Source organism: Apus apus, chromosome W (assembly GCF_020740795.1).
Source record: "Apus apus isolate bApuApu2 chromosome W, bApuApu2.pri.cur, whole genome shotgun sequence".
NCBI classification, from domain to species: Eukaryota; Metazoa; Chordata; class Aves; order Apodiformes; family Apodidae; genus Apus; species Apus apus.
This window is the reverse complement of record NC_067311.1, coordinates 241,432-259,774: the sequence shown is the minus strand read 5'-3', so window position 1 is coordinate 259,774 and position 18,343 is coordinate 241,432. Positions and strand designations below refer to the sequence as shown.

At 51.1% G+C, this 18,343-nt stretch overlaps 1 protein-coding gene across 3 annotated transcripts in view; it reads left to right on the top strand.

The window, feature by feature from the left end:
- The first annotated feature begins 368 nt into the window (after positions 1-368).
- Positions 369-18,343, top strand: part of SMAD7 (SMAD family member 7) — a 33,036-nt gene continuing 15,061 nt past the window's right edge. Inside the window, exons 1-3 of one of the 3 annotated variants that reach the window (XM_051641750.1) lie at positions 369-1,344; positions 2,133-2,186; positions 7,340-7,411. In XM_051641750.1, the coding sequence (XP_051497710.1) occupies positions 807-1,344; positions 2,133-2,186; positions 7,340-7,411 (664 nt within the window). In that variant the 5' untranslated portion in view covers positions 369-806. Of the gene's footprint in view, positions 1,345-2,132; positions 2,187-7,336; positions 7,412-18,343 lie in introns of all 3 variants that reach the window. The other 2 variants (XM_051641749.1, XM_051641751.1) reach the window with 2 other exon arrangements.

Below are 18,343 nucleotides of genomic sequence, written 5' to 3'. Positions count from 1 at the left end.
GCTTTTTTTTTGTTGTTGTTTAGTTGAGATTTGGGACATTTTTTGCTTTTCCACCAGGCACCCTTGTGCTTCTTCTTTTTTACACACACCCCCCCCACCCTTTATTCTTTTTTGATTCTGCCCTACGTCGCATCAATCCCGACTCCCCCCCAACACCCCCCCCACCCTCTCCGCCCCCCCCTAACCCTCCCCACCACACCCCCCCCCCCCCCTCTTTCTCCCTCCTCCTCCTCCTCCTCCTCCCCCAGCCCCGGCGGGTTGATGGGAGCTGCGGTCCCCGGGAGGCCGAGGATCCCCCCGCGGCTCCAGCCGCGCTCCGCACCCGCGCAGGGCAGCGCGGCGCCGGCCCGCTCCCCCCGCCTCCCCCCGCCTCCCCCCGCGCCATGCGCCGCACGCTCTGAACGGGCCCTTTATTATTAATTATTATTAATTATTATTATTTTTAAATTATTTTGCTTTTTTTTTTGAGCACCGCCGGCAGCCTCCCGTCTCTTCCCATCCCTCCCTCTTTATATTTTTTTCTTAAATTTAATTTTTAGATTTTTTTTTGCTTTTCTGGCAGCGGGCAGAGGCGCGGGTCAGGCGCAGCCCCCCCGCTGCGGGAGGCGGCGGGACCCGCGTTCCCAGCGCGGAGACTGGCGCATGCCACAGTCCGCCTCGGCCCCGCCGCCGCCTTCCCGCCGCCGCCCGCAGCCCGCCGCTGCCCCCCGCTGCTGCCGCCGCCGCGTCTCGGCTCCCGGCCCCTTCATGCGCGACGGACGACATCATGCCCGTTTTGTAGCCGGGGGCCCCTCCTCTCGTCCCGCATGTTCAGGACCAAACGCTCGGTGCTCGTTCGGCGGCTCTGGAGGAGCCGTGCGCCCGGTGGCGAGCAGCAGCAGCAGGAGGAGGAGGAGGCGGCGGCCGCCCAGCCCGCTCAAACGGCGGCGGCGGGGCTGGAGGCCCGGGCTCATGTCGGCGGCGGTGGCGGTGGGGGAAGCGGGTGCTGCCCGGGGAAAGGGGGACGCGGTCACCGGGCTTCCGCGGGCGCGGAGGCGGAATTGAAGGCGCTGACCCACGCCGTGTTGAAGCGGCTGAAGGAGCGGCAGCTGGAGGGTTTGCTGCACGCCGTGGAGTCCCGCGGCGGGGCGCGGACCCCTTGCCTGCTGCTGCCCGCCAAGGCCGACTCCCGGCTGGGCCAGCACTGGTACCCCTTGCCGGTGCTGCTCTGCAAGGTGTTCCGCTGGCCCGACCTCCGGCACTGCTCCGAAGTCAAGCGGTTATGTGGCTGTGAATCCTACGGCAAGGCTCACCCCGAGCTCGTCTGCTGCAACCCGCACCACCTCAGCCGGCTCTGCGAGCTAGGTACGGCTCGGGGGCGGGGGGATGCGGGGATGGGGGGGGGTCCAGGGGCTGCAGCCCTCTTTACCTTCCTAATACCGGGGCTGCAGCCCCCTTTGCCTTCCTAATGCAGGGGCTGGAGTCCCCTTTACATTCCTAATGCCGGGGCCTTCGCCTTCCTAATACCGAGGCTGGAGCCCCCCTTCACCTTCCTAATACCGAGGTTGGAGCCCCCTTTACCTCCCTAATACCGGGGCCTTCACCTTCCTAATACCAGACCTGGAACCCCCTTCACCTTCCCACCCCCTCAACTTTACCTCCCAAAAAAAACCAAAACCCCACAACAAATCACCACAACCCAAACCCCACAACACCCCCCCCCAAACTTTCCATTAATTCTCTTTCGATCCATTTCTATTTTTTTTCATTTAGGGGAGGGGGTCACCACCCCCTAACCCCCCCCCTCTCTCTATCCCTACCCCCCCCCCACGGCGCTGCCTCCCCGCCGTCCCCGCACGGTGCCGGGGGATTAGGGGCCGGGCGGCCCCGGCTCCGTCGAGCCAAGGAGGCCCCGATCAGACAGCCCGAGCGGCAGATAGCAGGGAGACTGGCGCCAGACGGCCCCTTTTGTTTATCTGACAGCTAAATATCAAGGCAATCACCGCCTCGCTGCCCTGCCTCCAACCCCCAGAGCTAAGACAAACAGTTTTGCTAAAAGAATGCCACTGTTATCATAAGTTCCTATCTTTTTTTTCTTTTTTTTTTGCTTTTCTCATGGCTCTGCCTTTATTTTCTCTGTACTCTAATTCCAGAGTCTCCCCCTCCACCTTACTCCAGATATCCAATGGATTTTCTCAAACCAACTGGTAAGTGGGCTTATTATTTTTTTTTTTCCTCGTGAGGCAGAAATTTTGTTTTGTTTAAAAAAAAAAGAAAACTGCCCCTTTCTCAGGGGAAACTTCTGGCTTTTGGGCTGCTTGCGTGTGTGTCTGTGCTTTCTGGAAGAATGAACGTGTAATTTATCTAAGACACAAAGTAGGATTTGAAAAAAAAAAATTCTGGCAGGGAGATGGAGGAGGGATTGCAATGCAGTGCAGGCCTTCCCTGCTCCAGTCACTTGGAAAGCCAGGAAAACCATGGGCTCTGGTTGGAAATGACAGTGCTGCTGCACAACTCTGGGTGAATTTCTGAAGGATATAGGGTCAGGATCCAGCACAACTCAGTTTGGCATCTCCCTGGCTGCTGGGAATCCCAAATGAGCCTTGAGAAATGGGAGTGGGTAGAAATATTATAATAAGCCTGATCCTGCTTGGTCAAGTTGAAAAATAAAGGAAAAGGGGGTTGAAAAGTTTGGTTGTTTTTTTTTTTTCCCCCTTTTTCATTTTTTTTTAACCTCACTCTTGCATGCCTGTTGCTTGTAATTGAATGTCAGGGTGCCAGGGGAGAAGCCCATTTGAGGCTGGCACCAGCTCTTTTGCAGTTGTCTGCATAAACTCTTGGTTGGCAGGGAGCTCGCCGGGTGTGAGATAAATCGGGCTGGAAGGAGGAGGAGGAGGAGGAGAGGTGGGGAGAGTCAGAAATGGAGGGGGGGGAGCTCAGGGCTGAGCAGCTCCTGGCTCCCTCAGGATTAGGGGATCTGGAGGGTTGGCTGGAGCACGGTGGTCTCTGTGGTCGTCGGTGGTCTCTGTGGTCGTTGTGTCCCTTGGTCCCAGCAGGCAGGAAGGGGACAGTGGTGCAGAGAGGAGGGAGGAGATGTAGTTCTGAAGACCAAATATCAGGGCATGTATTTATTATATTTTTTTTTGCCAAAAAGAGCAGTTTCTGTAAAATTGCTGCTCTTTAGTTTCTCAGGACTAAAGGAAACCCCCAAGCTGAGGTTGTGTTGGACGTGTGGGGTTCTGTGGCGGGATCCCATCCTTCCCGCTGCTCCCTTTGCAGTCTGAACTGTCGTTTTTGCCCTCAAAGAAAGACTAAATAAGACTTTTTTTTATGTCTTCTGGAAACAAGCAAAGCTGTTTAACAAACAATTGGATTGCAAAGCATGAAATGTTTTGCCTCGGCGTGAAAAAACAGGAGATTAAGGCTCATGAATGAATGAGGAATGTTGGGAGCAGGCTCAGCATCCCAAGCACGTGCTGGGATGGGGGGAAGAGTCATTCCATAATTTTCTCTGAGGGTCTGCTGGCTCATGAGGTTTTGTGGGTTGAGATTGGTATCGTTTGACTGTGTGCGTGTGGGGAATTTTCCCCAAAAATGTGGATTTTGGCCTTTCTTTCTGCCCATCATTGATCCTGGTGTGGGCCGGAAAGGGGTTCGGAGCGGCGAGCTTGCCTTGGGTTTCTTGTAAAGATGCTGGGCTAAATCTATTAGCAGGGTTGAAACGTCCAGTCTGCCTCTGCCAGGACCTCATTTTCAGTTAGCCGAGTGATATATTTATTCATTAGCAAGTGTTGACATAAGGTAGCAAAATGTGTGTAAACAGAAAAGCCGCAGAACATGAATGTGCCATTTCGAAAGGAAAAGTTATTCCTATCGGCCAATAGGAAGTGATTAACGCTGCCCATCGGAAACGCAGAAACAACTGGGTTACTCACCAGAAAGTCCTCCTTTTTTTTCCTTTTTGAAAGAAAAATCCACTTGGCAGCTGAACTCTTGGACTAACGGGGCTGTGACAGGCACAAGTGGAGCCTGGAAGTCTGTGGCAGGTGGGTTTTGCAAGCTCAGGGTTTCTCTGCGTTTCCTCTGCGGAGGGACTGAGGATTTCCCGGCCTGGCATTGGTGTCATCTCCTGTGGCATTTTCCCAGCTGTGTGTTTGAGGATTGCTAGGATCCACGGGCTGGCTAGGTGGAAGAGGGACGGTAGGTGGTGATGGGGAGGTGTGAAGCCTTTTGCCTGCCTGATGCATGTGAGCCATCTTCTCCCTTGGGACGTGGAGTGGGAGAAATCCCTCCATTGGACTTGGGCAACTGCATCTGCCAGTGGAGCTGGGAACTTGCAGCCAGCAGGAAACTTCAGCTTTTCCATCAAGACTGATAGTGGTACTAAAAACACTGAAGTATTTTAGTGCTGTGTCTTCTGAATGCTTCATATGGATGGACCAGCACGGGCTCTGGCAGTGGTCACCAGTGCCCATGATCATAGAATCATGGAATGGTTTGGGTGGGAAGGGGTCTTTTCAAGGCCATCTAGACCAACTCTCCTGCAGTGAGCAGGGCAACTCTAGGTCAGGTTGCTCAGAGACCCATCCAACCTGACCTGGAATGTTTCCAGGGATGGGGCATCTCCCACCTCTCTGGGCAACCTGGGCCAGTGTCTCACCACCCTCAGCATAATGGATTTCTTTATATCCAGTCTGAATCTTCTTTATTTTTGTTTAAAACCGTGATGGTGGGGATTAAATGTTTTTAGGGGAGTTGATGGAGGCTGAGACAGGCTGTGTCACTGGCTGGAGGACAGCAGGGAAGCACAGGGGAGCTGGAGCTCTGCTGCAGGCAGTGAAATGCCATGTCAGTGGCATGTTGGCAGGACAGATCTGGTGTTTGTGTGCTGGCTGTCGAGGAGAAACCTCTGCCCTTGACAGCCAGGTTGCCTGCAGGGACACTGTAGGTCCAGGTTGGCTTGCTCATTCATGAAGGAGAAGACTTGCCCTCTTTGTTAGATGGGATGGTTGCAGGGATGGCTGATGGTGGGTTGCACGGAACTGGGCTGCTCCTGCAATCCTGGAAGCATGTAGAAGCTCAGCATTCCCAGTATCCCTGCAGGAGCTGCCATGTGCAGCTGTGTTGGAAGTGAGATGGGATAGTAGTGTCTCCAAATAATTCAAACAGATGTTTTGAGCCATCATGAAGTGGGACAAGGAGTTGCAAGTGGCTGTGTCTGTTGTGCTCCTGGGTGGCTGGTCATGGTGGTTCTGGAGTTTGAGAGTGCAGGAAACCCACTGAGATGTTGCTGCAGAGCCAAATGCCCTCCTGCAGCATTGATTTTCAGGGGAGTTGGAGGTTTGACAGCTTTCAGGAGCTATTCACCACCTTGCAAGCTTGGGCTGGTGGCCACCAGGAAGAATTGTATCTCCATGATGGCTTTACATTGAGGGAAGGCAGTTTTGGGAGGAGATTGACACGCAGTTGGCAACCTCTGATACCGTGACCTCTCGGTGCTGAAAATAAAATGAGCCCAAATAGCCACTGTTTGCAAGAGCCCTTGGCAGATCTGGGGGTGGTGGGAAGAGTGCAAGGATGGAACCAGCCATGTGTAGGGCAGAGAGCCCAGGAGGGGTCCCACTTTGGAGCTTCCCCCACACCTGACTATCACTCTTGGTCCAGAGTTGAGGTGCATCAGCTCTGTGGCCTCTAAAAAGGCTTCTGAGAGTAATTGATGAAGGGAATTGGCTGTTGGCTGGTGGGAAATGGGAAGGGTGCTGACTTGGGCTTTCCTTTGATGGATGGTGTGGCTCAGGGAGTGGTCCAGGTGTTTAGGGGACTCTGAAGCTGGCCTTGTTTTCAGCACAGCACAGCAAGGCCGAAAGGATTCGGAGTGAAACCGGAGCAGCATTGCTGTAAAACCCCTCTCACTCCATTTCTAGGGTTATGGATTTGAAGTCAGGACAGGATTCTCTTCCACCATCCTGTCCAGTGTCGTGACAGAGGACCTGGTCACATATGATTCCTAGACAACATGGAAAGGGCAAAAGATGTCCTTGAGCCCACAGGGACTCATTAAGGAGCTGTAACTGGAGGTGGATGGAGCCCAGTGTGGGGCAGAATGGTCTTCAGAAACCATCTATAGCCTGAGTGGTTGGAGGCATCTCAGGGGAAGGAGAATCTTCTGTGGGGACTAGAAAGGGTTAAAAAGGGAAAAAAAAAACAACCCAAGGAAAAAGCAAATTTCTTGAAAGCACAAAGAGCAGGAGAAGGCATTTAGAGAGTGTATCACATACAGTATTTCCCAAGTAAGTCCATTTCCTGTCGCCCCCATTGTTTTTGGTTTGATTAAGTGTATCCTGTTAAACTGTATATTCCTGTTAGGGCTTCGACTTCACTCTGATAAAATGAAGTTCTGCAGACAGGAATTTCTTCTGCACTGGGATTTCTGGGATGAGATCTGGAAAAAGGACTTGGTCAGTAGGGAGAAATTGATCTCTGCTCTCCTGGTGGTGGCCCTTGCTTTGAGATACAGCTGTGAATGAAATGATGTCATTAGGGAGCCCAAATTTGATGCAACTCAGTCTGTGTCAGCCTGCTGAGGACCAGAAGATTGTGTGAACTTCATGGAACTTCTCAGTGACCTTGAGCTTGACTTCCCCGTGGTAGTGACTGTCAAGCTGGAGTTTGCCTGTAGGACCAGGGGATAGATGGTGGCTCCTGGCTGTTGTCACCTGGAGGAGCAGGCTTGGAATGGGAAAGTCCAAACCTTGAGCTCAAACGCCTCCGTACATCAGGAGAAACCTCTTAACGGGGTGGCCCATCTTCCCCTGCCCTTTGGTGGTGCACAGAGGAGTACACCCAGTTGCCCACCTGTCCCAGGAGGTGACAGCAAGGGTGTAAGATCTGCCAGCAGCTGGGGGGGTGACAAAAGTTGGGTGGGGGAACGCAAACCTAGGCCGTTGGCCACAGAAGGGCGGCGACGAGACATTTTCCCTCTCAGTTCCTGTTTTGGCAAGTTCCAGGTGCTGACTAAATTGGGTAAAGCACAAAGCCAGGGTTGGAACGTTCTGGGGAGCTCGCTTCCATCCCAACGGCGACGACCTTGATCTCATTACCCAGTGGTGACTGGGCCAGAAGAGGGTGGCAGCCAGTCTGTAATTTTGGCCGGTCTATAATCAGCCTTGGCTGGTGATGAAGCACAGCGCGTTGCCTTGATGGAGGCGACTTAGGGTGGGTGCTTTTTGATGAACTACCCTCTCCTGCGAGGACAATTACCCTTTGGAATGTGTGTTCTGCCCGAGGCCATGCTGGGAGCCTGTGAAGAACCACCTAGATACTGAATTTCTTTTCTTCTTCTTTTCTTCTGCTCCAGCAGATTGTCCAGACTCTGTGCCTTCCTCCACTGAAACAGGGGGAACTAATTGTCTAGCCCCTGGGGGGCTTTCAGGTAAGACAACTCTTCTTGCCCTTGATTTTGGCCACGGGTTGCGATGACCAAGGGTGCTGATGGAAGGTGGAGTGATGGCTGGGGAGTTCTGGGGTTGTGGGTCGTGGAGAGAGGTGTGCTCAGGGGGGGATTTAGGTTTCGTTTCACTTTCCCTCTCATGCAGAGGATGTGTTGAAGTCCCAGGCAAGGTTCTCCATCCCTGAAAGCCCCTATTTCCTTTGAATTCCAACTTTATGCTTCATTAATTTTTGGAGTGAGGCAGGAAGAGGTGTGGTAGGGAAAGCAAAGTGAAGCTGGCCACCTGTTTCTTTGGATGTGTGGGTTATTGGAGCAGGTGTGGTTGTGCCTTGCAGAAGGATTTGGTGTCGAGCTCTCCTTGACCTAGTGGTGGTGGTGGTGACACCTCCTGTCTCTGGGATGAGAGCTGTGGTTGGGCTTTGCTCCTGGTAGGGTGACCAGCATCCCACATGTCATGCATGAAGTTCATGGTGTCCTGAGGAGGAAAGATGATTCCATTTTTTGCAGGTGTTGCAGGGGGAGTTGGGGCTCAATCCTTAGGGGTTCCTTCCAACTTGAGATACTCTGTGTTTTCCCTTTTTCCTGTTTGCCATCTCCTTCAGCCTGCAGGATGGGGGTTTTAAGGATAGTTTCTCCACCCCTCTTGGCATTTTCATAAAATTATGGGATAATTTAGACTGGAAGAGACCTTTAACTGTCATCCAGTCCAGCTCCCACTGCCTTTTCCAAGGTGTCTCCAGCACCTCATCTCCTACCTTGGACCAGCCAACTCTGTGGCTTGGCCTCTGTCTCTACCAGGATGAGAGTGTCTGAAACCCATTTACCTGCCTGGCCACTCTGCTGCTTGAAGGTGCTTCCCTTTGTGGGGACGTCTCCGTGATTTACGATTGATTCATCACCCAGAAACTGGAATTTCAGAACTAGGTCGGTGGTGGTGGCTGCACGTGCATCTGCCCCTGCCTCTCTCCAGGAATTGCATTGGGTTTGGATGTCTTTAAGTGAGCCTTGTTTGTTTTTCTTTGGGTGTAATATATACCCTGTCTGTTATTTGAGAGGGGAGCATATTGTTTGTTCAAAGGCCCTAATGAGAATTAATCAAACGGGGGGGGGGAGGGAGCAGAGAAACTTGTCATTGCCTTTTTGTGTTGTTGGTTGTTTTCTTTTTTTTTTTGGGGGGGTGTTTCTTTATTTTGTGCTGTTTTGTTTTTTTTCTATTGGAGCCTGGAGCTTTAGGGAAGAAAAAAAAAAAAAAGCCCTGTAAAAACAATAATAATAAAAAAAGGCAAGAAGCAAAACAACACAATAAGGATGTTGTTAGATCTTTTCTCCTCCTTGTTTTTTTTTTTTTCCCTTTTTCCTCCTGAAATACACCCGGCGAGGAGGGGAGGAGAGAGTTCAGTTCCACAGGATATACCACATGAAATAAGCAGAGGAAGTACTCTGCTTTTAAAAAGGGGGCTTTCTATAAGGTTCAGCCTATTGATAACATCTCGTCTGGCTGCTCTGCTCCCGAAGGGAAGGCCGGGAGGTGGGGGCTTGGGCTGCAGGAAATAACACTGGCTCGTTCCCGGTGCCTCCCGAACGGCTGCGGGAAGGGGAGCCCCAGCTCCTTTAGCAGAGCCTCCTTCCCCCCTTATAAACCCCCTTATAAACCACCTCCCCCCCCCAAAATGCATTTTTTAACTCATTACTTGATCAGATTTTTTTTTTGGGGGGGGGGTCTTCCTTATCAAATCTTCCCCCCCCCCTTTTGCTTTCCAAGCCTGGAACCCAGAACCTTTTACCATCATTAACCGCTCTTCTATATTTTTTTTTTCCTCCTCCCCAAATGTAATTGTAGCCATTTAGTTTAATGAGGAGCTGATAGGAGAGTTGACTCATGAAGGGAAGGGATACGGTTAGATACCCAAGCCCTGAAACAAAGCCGAATGCCTCCACATGAAAGAGCATTTGTTTTGAATTTGCTCTGATTTACTGGCATCTCCCTTCCGCGCGCCGAAGCGCGGCGCTGAAAATTCCCAACTGGAGAGACCCAGTGGAGAAAGGAAAATAAACGCACTTTGCAGCAATCCTCCAAAGCTCCTTCTTCTTCTTTTTTTAATGTTTTTTTTTGCCTTCCCTCCCCCTCCTGCATATTTTAGTTAGCTGAAGAGCGTATTGGAAGAGGGATTTAATGAGTTAGCGGCACAGGGAGCGCTTTGGGTTGGTCTTAGGGGAAATTTGGGCAGATGGGAATTGGTGATGTTGGGTGGAGAATCCAGCATCCCTCAGTCCCCTCCAGACCAAGGTTATCCAGGCTGGATTTGTGGTTTCTTGATGAAAGGGTGGCTTGAAGAAAGCAAAAAAACCCTCCTGATTTTGGTAGATTTGGAAACTGTGGCAGGAGGCTGAGGGAGAAGGCATCATGGGTGGGTGGTGGTGGTGGGTTTCTGTAGTGCCATAGGCTTTGGCCACCAGGGTTGGGCAGTGGATGCTGGTATAGGCCAGGTTGGATGGGGCTTGGAGCAACCTGGTCTGGTGGGAGGTGTCCCTGTCCATGGCAGGGGGGTTGGAACTGGATTATCTTGAAGGTCCCTTCCAACCCAAACCAGTCTGGGATTCTGTGAATGTACAAAAGTTGGAAGGGGCAGGATTTAGTGAGGCAGATTGCTCTTGGCACCAAGAATTTGGGAATGGGGCCAGCCTGGGGTTCATAGCTACTCTGGCAGGTGAACCACATGGGAGTTTGAGAGGATGATGGCAAGAGGAGCATTGAAAAGGGCACGGAAGTGAGCAGCCTTGCAGGTCTCCATGAGAAACCTTTGATGAGAAGTCTCTGGTTCAGCCACAGCCAGCGTCACAGTCTCCTTGTGGGGGCTGAGGGCAGTTTCACTGATGGATACCAGAGGTGCTGGAGGATCTGGGAGGGGGAGCTGTGTGGCTGAGGGGATGGATGTGGAGGGTTTCCTCCTTGTGATAACTGATCTAAGCTGCTCTTTCCCACCCCCCCTTTCTGTTCTCCTTCCTGGCCCAGGACTGCAACATTGTGTAGTCCTTCATGCTGTGCTTGTGTCCTCTTCTCATCCCACCACTGTTGTCACTCCCCCCAGATGTCCTGTTCTTCTCCTGATGCACCCCTTGCTCCCCAGAGGTGCTGGCTCCCATTTCCAGTTTCTTGGCTTTTATTTATTTTCTTAAATGTCTGTTTTTATCAGTGGTCACTCTGTGGACAGGTCAGAACTCCTTGCTCATGGTGTCTCCCAGCGAGGTGTTTGTGCTTGGGTGTTACCAGCCCAGATCCTTTGTATCATGGACATGATTAGAGAGCAAAAATATCCTATTGGAAATAAAAATAAGTTTGGTAAATAGTGAGACAGAGGGTGTTTTTTCCTGTATTTTGAGCTGACTCGTTCCCAGGAGATGTTTGGTTATGACTCTTCTTTCAAATAAGCAGCCTGGAGGTGGCTGGCCTGTGGTCCAGTGGCATCTGATTGGTGGGAGCTTGTATGATCAAGCATAGAGGAGCTCTGCTCTGAGGGTAGGAGTGAGGTGATGGTGCTTGATGGTGTTGGTGCTGGGTCTCCATGGGATGCTCTCCACCCAACCCTGGACATCTCCCTCTTGACCCGTGCGAGGGATAGGGCTGGTGGCTCTTGGCTGATGGAAGGTTGTGGTGCCTGTGGTGGGTGAGAAGGTGGCTCTCCTGCAGGACAGATGAGTGGTGCTGGATGTGCAGGCAAAGTGAAGCTCTCCAGGAATTCCAGAGTTGGCTGTGATGGGGAAAGTGAGATGAGCTGGCTTGTGTCCTCGCCACCTCTGCTGCTTTTTTATTTATAGGGATTATTCATAAAATACCAAACCTGAGAGTTTACCCAGATTTCAGGCCAATCTTCTTGACTTGCCCTGACTCTGGAATGACTCCAGGGTCTCCTGGAGCCAGTGGATGTTAAATGATGATGCTTGGTGGGTGCTGGACCAAGGCTCTGCAAGGCTTGAGGCTGGGAGACCCCACAAGGTTCTTTAGGAGCGAGCACAGCCTCAGTTTCTCCCTCCCAACTCCTCAGTACCAAAAAGCTGGGAAAAGACCTTGGGAGGTTGGAGAAGCATCAACATTGCTCCCTGCTTGGCTGTGGGACCTCGTCTGGTTTAAGGGACCTCTTGGCTGAGTGACATTTCATTCCAAAATCGTGAGCAGGCCGGGAATGTTTCACTATGTCTCTTATCCCTGCTGGAATCTGCTCGTTGGGGAAGGAGCATCTTGTCCAAATCTGGAGCTATTGGCCCCCAAAAGTGGCTCTTCCCTCCCCACCCACCATGTAAACAGGATCCTTTGTGGTTTCTCCAGCAGCGTCCTGCCTGGTTTCCCATTTACCCCCTCCCCTTCCCACCTCCCTTTTCCTACAGAGTTTATAACCTCCTGTGAAATGCCTTTATTTACAAATTGGCATCCTATTATAATCTGAAATTGAGATGTCTTCCTGTGGAACTAGGATTGTATATTTGCCCCGGGGATAAACAATTGCTTGGGGAATTTTTATTATTTTTTTTTTTAATTTTTTAATGTTTTAAGTCATTTATTCTTGGTTTATTTTGGAGCCTAAAACGGCCTTTGGATACTTGGCTTGGAGCATCGTGGGGGGCTGCACCCTTTCCATCCCGCCCTGGCTGGAGACTCAACGCCACCCCCTCCTCCCCTCTCCTTCCTCTTCCCCAACTTGTTCTACCTCAAAACTACTGTCCTGTCCTGGAAGAGGACAAGGTTATCAGGGGTTAATGCCGAGATGACAGCACTGGAGCCTCTGGAGCAAAGCAGGCTGCCTGCCAGACTAGGAGCCTCCCGCCTCGCCTCGCACATCATCTGACCGTGGCCTCGGCGCTTGGCACCGACCCCGGGGCTCTTGGCTTGGCCTCTCACTCTGGCTCCTCCAGCTCCTTGAGGGTTTTTTGTTGTTTTGTTTTGTGTTTTTTTTAAGAGGGACACGGCTGGTGTAGCCCCCATGCTGCCACAGGGATGGTGGGAACATCCCTCTGCCTCTTAGCTAATTAAAATCCACCCCCCCCCAAAAGCAAACAGGACCCGTTGAATAATTCTTTTCAAGTGCCTTTTGATCCTTTCCTAGATGTTCTTCCAGGATGGGTTTATAAAAAGAAATTAAGGCAGAGGTGCTGCTCCCCCTATGAAATACTTCAATCCATCCCTCTACAGCTCCTTGAAATGCATCTTTCTGGGCACTGCCAGATTTTCATAGAATCACAGAGTGGGTTGGAAGGGACCTTAGTCCAACTAGTTCCAACCCCCCCGCCATGGGCAGAGACACCTCCCACTAGACCAGGTTGCACAAAGGATTTTCCCAACCAAATGATGCCTTGAGAGCAGCCAACAACAAAACGCAGGAGAAGACCCCACCACTGGCGAGTCCCTCACGGTGCAGACCATGAAGAGAGGGTTTTATCCCTGAGGGGAGGAACAAGGGACAAAAAAGGTGAATTTTGGAAGCTAGGTGTCGATTCAAACCGTGCTCCCCTCTCAAAAGACGTCCCAGCAAGCGCCAGCAACTTGATCGCTGGGGACATTTAAAACTCGACGGGACAAAAACACTCGTAGAGGAGCGTTCCCGGGGCTGGCGGGGGATGTGGGCTGCATCGTTTCCATCCTCACTGTCTGCCAGCAGGGATCACTTACACTAGAGGAACCAGGAACATTCCCCACACGCATTTCCCCGCCGTCGGTGCTGGGGGGGGGGGAAGCCTATTCTGACGCTGCCTTCAAACGGAGTCTGCCCCATTTTAGGGTGCACAGGGGGAAAATTGTGTGTATGGAGGCCTCCAGGGTGCTTTGGGGAGGGTGGTGGGTGCCGGCTGGGGTGCCAGCCCCACGGCTGTCCCGGCCGGCTGGAATGACCCACGCCGCAGCCTGGCCGCCTGCCCACTGTCACAAAGGAGCTTCCTCTCGGGTTTATTTTCAGTGCTGAGATATTATTAACTGCTCAGGCCCGGTCTCTCTCTTCAAACCACCCTCGCTTTTTGCCTAAATCGCTTTGTTTCCCCCCCCCTCCTCCCTTCCCCTTCCCCCGGCCGGGGTCCCAGCTGCGTCATGGCTGCTCTTGAGGAACGGGAGGGCAGGGAGCAGACAGGCTGGGTCCTGCTCGGGGCTGAGGGCGGCCCACGGAAGGATCTTGGCGTCCTGCAGGGTCTCTTCCCTCTCTCCTCTTTCCCCCATCTCTCCTCTTCTTATCTCCTTCCCCCCTCTCCTCTTTCCCCTCTCTCTCCTCTTCCCCTCATTTTACATTTTACTCCAAGAAAAGACTTCTCCTCGTTGGGCACTGCAGGGATTTTCCATCCCCATCCAGGGAAGGGGGTAGGGTTTGCATCTTCTGGGCATGGACCTGCTGCAGGAGCCACCCTTGAGATGGGGGATCTTTGCTCAAAGCTGTCAGGACCAAAAAGCTTTTTCCAAGGATTTTTGGGCCACTGGGGTTGGGAAATGGCGTTTGATACCCTTTTTAATTTTCTTCCTTATTTTTCCCCCTTTCCCCCCCTTCCCCTCTTTCGGGTAGCCATTTAAATACGTGATGATAACTTTCATCCTGTTAATTAACAGGAAACATTGGGACAAGACAGGAAATGACATCAGTCTTTTATGAGGAAAGAGCCAAGAATTTAAAAAAGTATATAAAAAAATACAAGAAAACACAGTTATTAGTGAAAGGAAAGAAAGTGCCAGGGGAGGAGGAGAAAGAAAAGGAGGGAAAAACCCATTCCATGGGCCCCACTTTTCTGAGGGAAACTGCTGCAGCACTTTGATGATGTCAAAAAATAGGTGACTACCAGGGTCACCTTTCCTTGAGCGTGATGCTCGAGCTTCCCAAGGAATCTTTTTTGTAGGTTGTTGGTTTGGTTTTTTTTCTATTTCATGCCTTTTCTCAGCTTCCTTCCCCAAACTGTGAGGCCTAGGAAGCTCTTGGCCGGGAGACTTAATTTTGGTTTGGCTGCTCGGCCCTTCAAATTGGTCCCCACCCAGTGTCATTATCTTGGTTTTAACTTGCAAGGGGAAAAAAAAAAAAAGGCAAAACACCCTGCAAGAGCTGTCTCAGCCCTTCTGTACCCTTTTCACCTCGCTGCAGAAAATATCTCCCAGCTTCAGCTCCCTGCTTGGTTTGTGCTGGCAACACTGGGGCACCATGGAGTGGTTTCAGGAGAGCCTGGTGATGTTCTTGGTGATGCTTCTCTATGTGCAGTACCTGGCTTGGTGGCTCTTCCCCATCCTTTCTCTGGGATGAAGGTGCCTGCTGGGTTGGTTGCAGGAGGTCCTGGTGGGGCTTCTCCATGTGCAGTGACAAGTACCTGGCTTGGGGTCTTTCCTTGTCCTCCCTTGGTGGTGAAGATGCCCAGTGGAGTGGTTGCAGGAGGTCCTGGTGATGCTCCTCTGTGTGTGATGGCAAGTACCTGGCTCTGAATCTTCCTTGTCCTCCCTTGGTGATGAAGATGCCCAGTGGGATGGTTGCAGGAGGTCCTGGTGTTGCTCTCAGAGATGCTCACCCATGTTTGATGGTGGGCATCTGGCTCTGGGGTCCTTCCACATCCTCCCTCAGGAATCAAGTAAGATGCCTGGTGGGGTGCTGGGTTTTGGTGGGCCATCTTTAGGCTGAAGTCTTGGCTCCCATGGGCTTTCCCACCTTTTCCCTGATAACCTGAGCAGTGGGAAAGGCAAATTTCTCCATCAAGTGGGTAACTCAGAACCACTCAGGCTGTTAAACCTCGTTGCAGATAAAAAAAACAAGGCTATGAATAGTTATTTATTAAAAAAATGTATTCAATCTATGTGTTTATAGAATATATTTATGTAGAGATCATGTATTTATTATACTCTATAGTATCTATAACTATATACAGATACAGGTTGAATGGATTAAGTATTTTCATTATATGTTGAATATATATTCAATATATTAATTATATATTGAATAAGTCTTATACATAATTATATATATGTGGTTTGAATGCATTCAGAATATTCAATATATATTCATTCAACTTCATTAGAATAATTTAGATTAAAATAGACCCTTAAGATCATGGAATCAGTCTATATATATTCCATCTGTGTGTGTATATATATATATTATTTTTTTTCAACCTACTTATATAGGTTGAATAGGTTTTGTTTGCAGAGCTGTCAGTGCTGCTTCAGCAAGAGTTGGCTTTGTGGTGGAGGAACCGATGTGGTTGGGAAGGTGGTGACAGTTCAAATATCCAGTGCTGGGGTCCCCAACACAAGAAGGAGATGAAGCTGTTGGAGAAAGTCCATAGGAGGCCACAGAGACCACTCTGAGGCACCTTAAATGGTCCTAATAATAGAGGAAAGGACTTGGCATGGGATAAATCACAAAGAGGGCCTACAGGAAAGCTGGAGGGGGATGTTTTATCTTTATCTTCCCCCAGTGATGGTTGTAATGTGGTTTCTACCTGAGGCTCTGTCAAGCTCTTGACACCAGCAACGTGGAGAAGTAGGTGAAATTATTGAAGAGCACAGTGAAAAAGTGCTTGTTGGAGGGAGTCCAGAGGAGGCCCCCAAGAGCTGGAGCAGCTCTGCTCTGGAGACAGGCTGAGAGAGTTGGGGTGTTCAGCCTGGAGAAGAGAAGGCTCCAGGGAGACCTTAGAGCACCTTCCAGTGCCTGAAGGGGCTCCAGGAAAGCTGGGGAGGGACTTGGGACAAGGGCAGGGAGGGATGGGATTAAAACTGGAAGAGGGGAGATTGAGGTTGGACATGAGGAGGAAATTCTTTGCTGTGAGGGTGGTGAGACCCTGGCCCAGGTTGCCCAGAGAAGCTGTGGCTGCCCCATCCCTGGAAGTGTTGAAGGGCAGGTTGGATGGGGCTTGGAGCAACCTTGTCTACTAGGAGATGTTCCTGCTCATGCAGGGGAGTTGGAACTAGATCTTTAAGGTCCCTTCCAACCCAAACTATTTTATGAACCTTCACTTTTACAACTGATGACTTAGACTCTGTATCTGGCGATTTTTTTTGGTGATGGGAACTGGTGGGTTGAGTTTAGTGCATCACCACCACGAGGTGGATGCAAAATAATACTGGAGGGGTCATGTGGCTGGTTGCACTTTGGTGTGCACCTTGGTTTTCCGCAGGAGAATGCTACTGGTGATGTCCCAAATCCCCTGAGTTTGCCTCCATGGGATGATCTGTCAGTGATGCCCCAAGTCTCCTGAGCTTGTGGGAAGACACTGTTGAGTTTGGTGATGACCAAATTCCCTGGGTTTGCCTCCACAGGAGGATGCTGTTGGTTCTTGGTGTTGCCCCATATCCCCTGGGTTTGCCTCCACAGGAGGATGCTGCTGGAGGTTGGTGGTGCCCAAGTTCCCTGGGCTTTGCATCTGTGGGAGGATCCTGTTGGATCTTGGTGCTGCCCAGATCTTCAGGACTTTACCCCTGTGGGAAGATGCTGTTGCTTCTTGGTGATGCCCCAAATCCCCTGGGTTCACCCCCATGGGAAGACACTGTTGGGTCTCTGTGATGCCACTCTGGCTGTGGTGTGATCCCCACCTGGGACACGGCTCTGCCGCTGCCACCGGAAGCGGGGTGGGATGAGCACAAGGAGCTCTTAGGTTTTAGTATTATTTTTTATATATATATATATATATCTCTATCTGTTTTTTCATCTGGGTGCTGCTGACCTGCCCCATTTTATAGCCCGGGGCAAACCTCTTACCAGCCTCTGTCTGCCAAGTCCTCCAGAGCGCCGGGAGGGTTAATTACTTAATGAATGTAATATTCCCTTCTTAATTGCTATGCATTATTAATCCAGAGCAAAGCGAGGGGAGGGGTGGTGCCTGCATGGCCAGGCTTGTGAAAACTCCATCCATCCATCCATCCATCCCTTGCCCACTCCCCAGGTAGGGGGTTGGTTGGTTCTGTCCATCTGTCCGTCCCTGGGCGGTGACCCGGCTTGGACGTGGGTGCATCTCACCCGCCTGCTCTTAGGAATAGGCCTTGATTAGATTATGAAAGCAGACAGAAGTAATGATTAACTTTTCCAGTCTGCTCTCTGTCTCCAGTCTGGCGCTGGGTGTTTTTTCTCCCCTCCCACCTCCCCTAAGTAGAGCCCTGGCCCCGTTGTAAAGAAAGCCAGGAGGAATGAGGAGGGAGGGGAAAGGAGGAAGGCGGAGGGAGGAGGAAAAGGGGGGGAGGTGGGGGGGGGAGGCCTTTTCCATCGGATCCGGGACTGGAATTTATTGGCAGGAATGCAGTAAATGCTCCAAATGCCAGCCCAGCTAAACAGTTTTCATAATTGTTGCGGAGCGGGGCACGACGAGCGTGAAAAGGACTTTTGTTCCAACCCTTCTTGGTTGTATTTTTTTTTTTCCATGGGTTTACATCCCAGCCAGGGATGCACCTCTGGGAAAGGGAACTGGGGAAGGTGTTGTGGTTTTTTTTTTGGGGGGGGGTTCTTTTTTTAATTTATTTTTTTGGAGGGGGGAGGGGGAACATATTTTTATGTCTGTTTTTGGTCTTCCGGGAGAGTTCTGGGTTGGTGTGCTGCTTTTTTTGGGTGGTTTTGGGGTTTTTTTCTCTCAGTATTAAATGCAGCTGGGGGGGGCTCGTGGGGAGGAAGGGGGGGAAGAGAAGAATCCCAGCACACATCTGGGTATTAGGTATCCCTTTGGAAATCCTAGACTGCTCTGCTTCAGTTTTTATGAAGGTCTTTACAAGGTTTTTTAATGTGTAGCCCACAGAGCTGCATGTTGTTCCTGTGTTGTGTGTCCCCCCCCCCTGCCCTGGGACATCACTGGCTACCAGGCAACCTTCCCCCTTAGCTTTATTTTAATTACAAAAGCATTTTTAAGGTCTTCATCCTTTAAAAACAAACTTGGTGGTTGCATTGAAGGGGGGGCTGTGACCCCCCCCAGGGCTGGTGTAGCCTC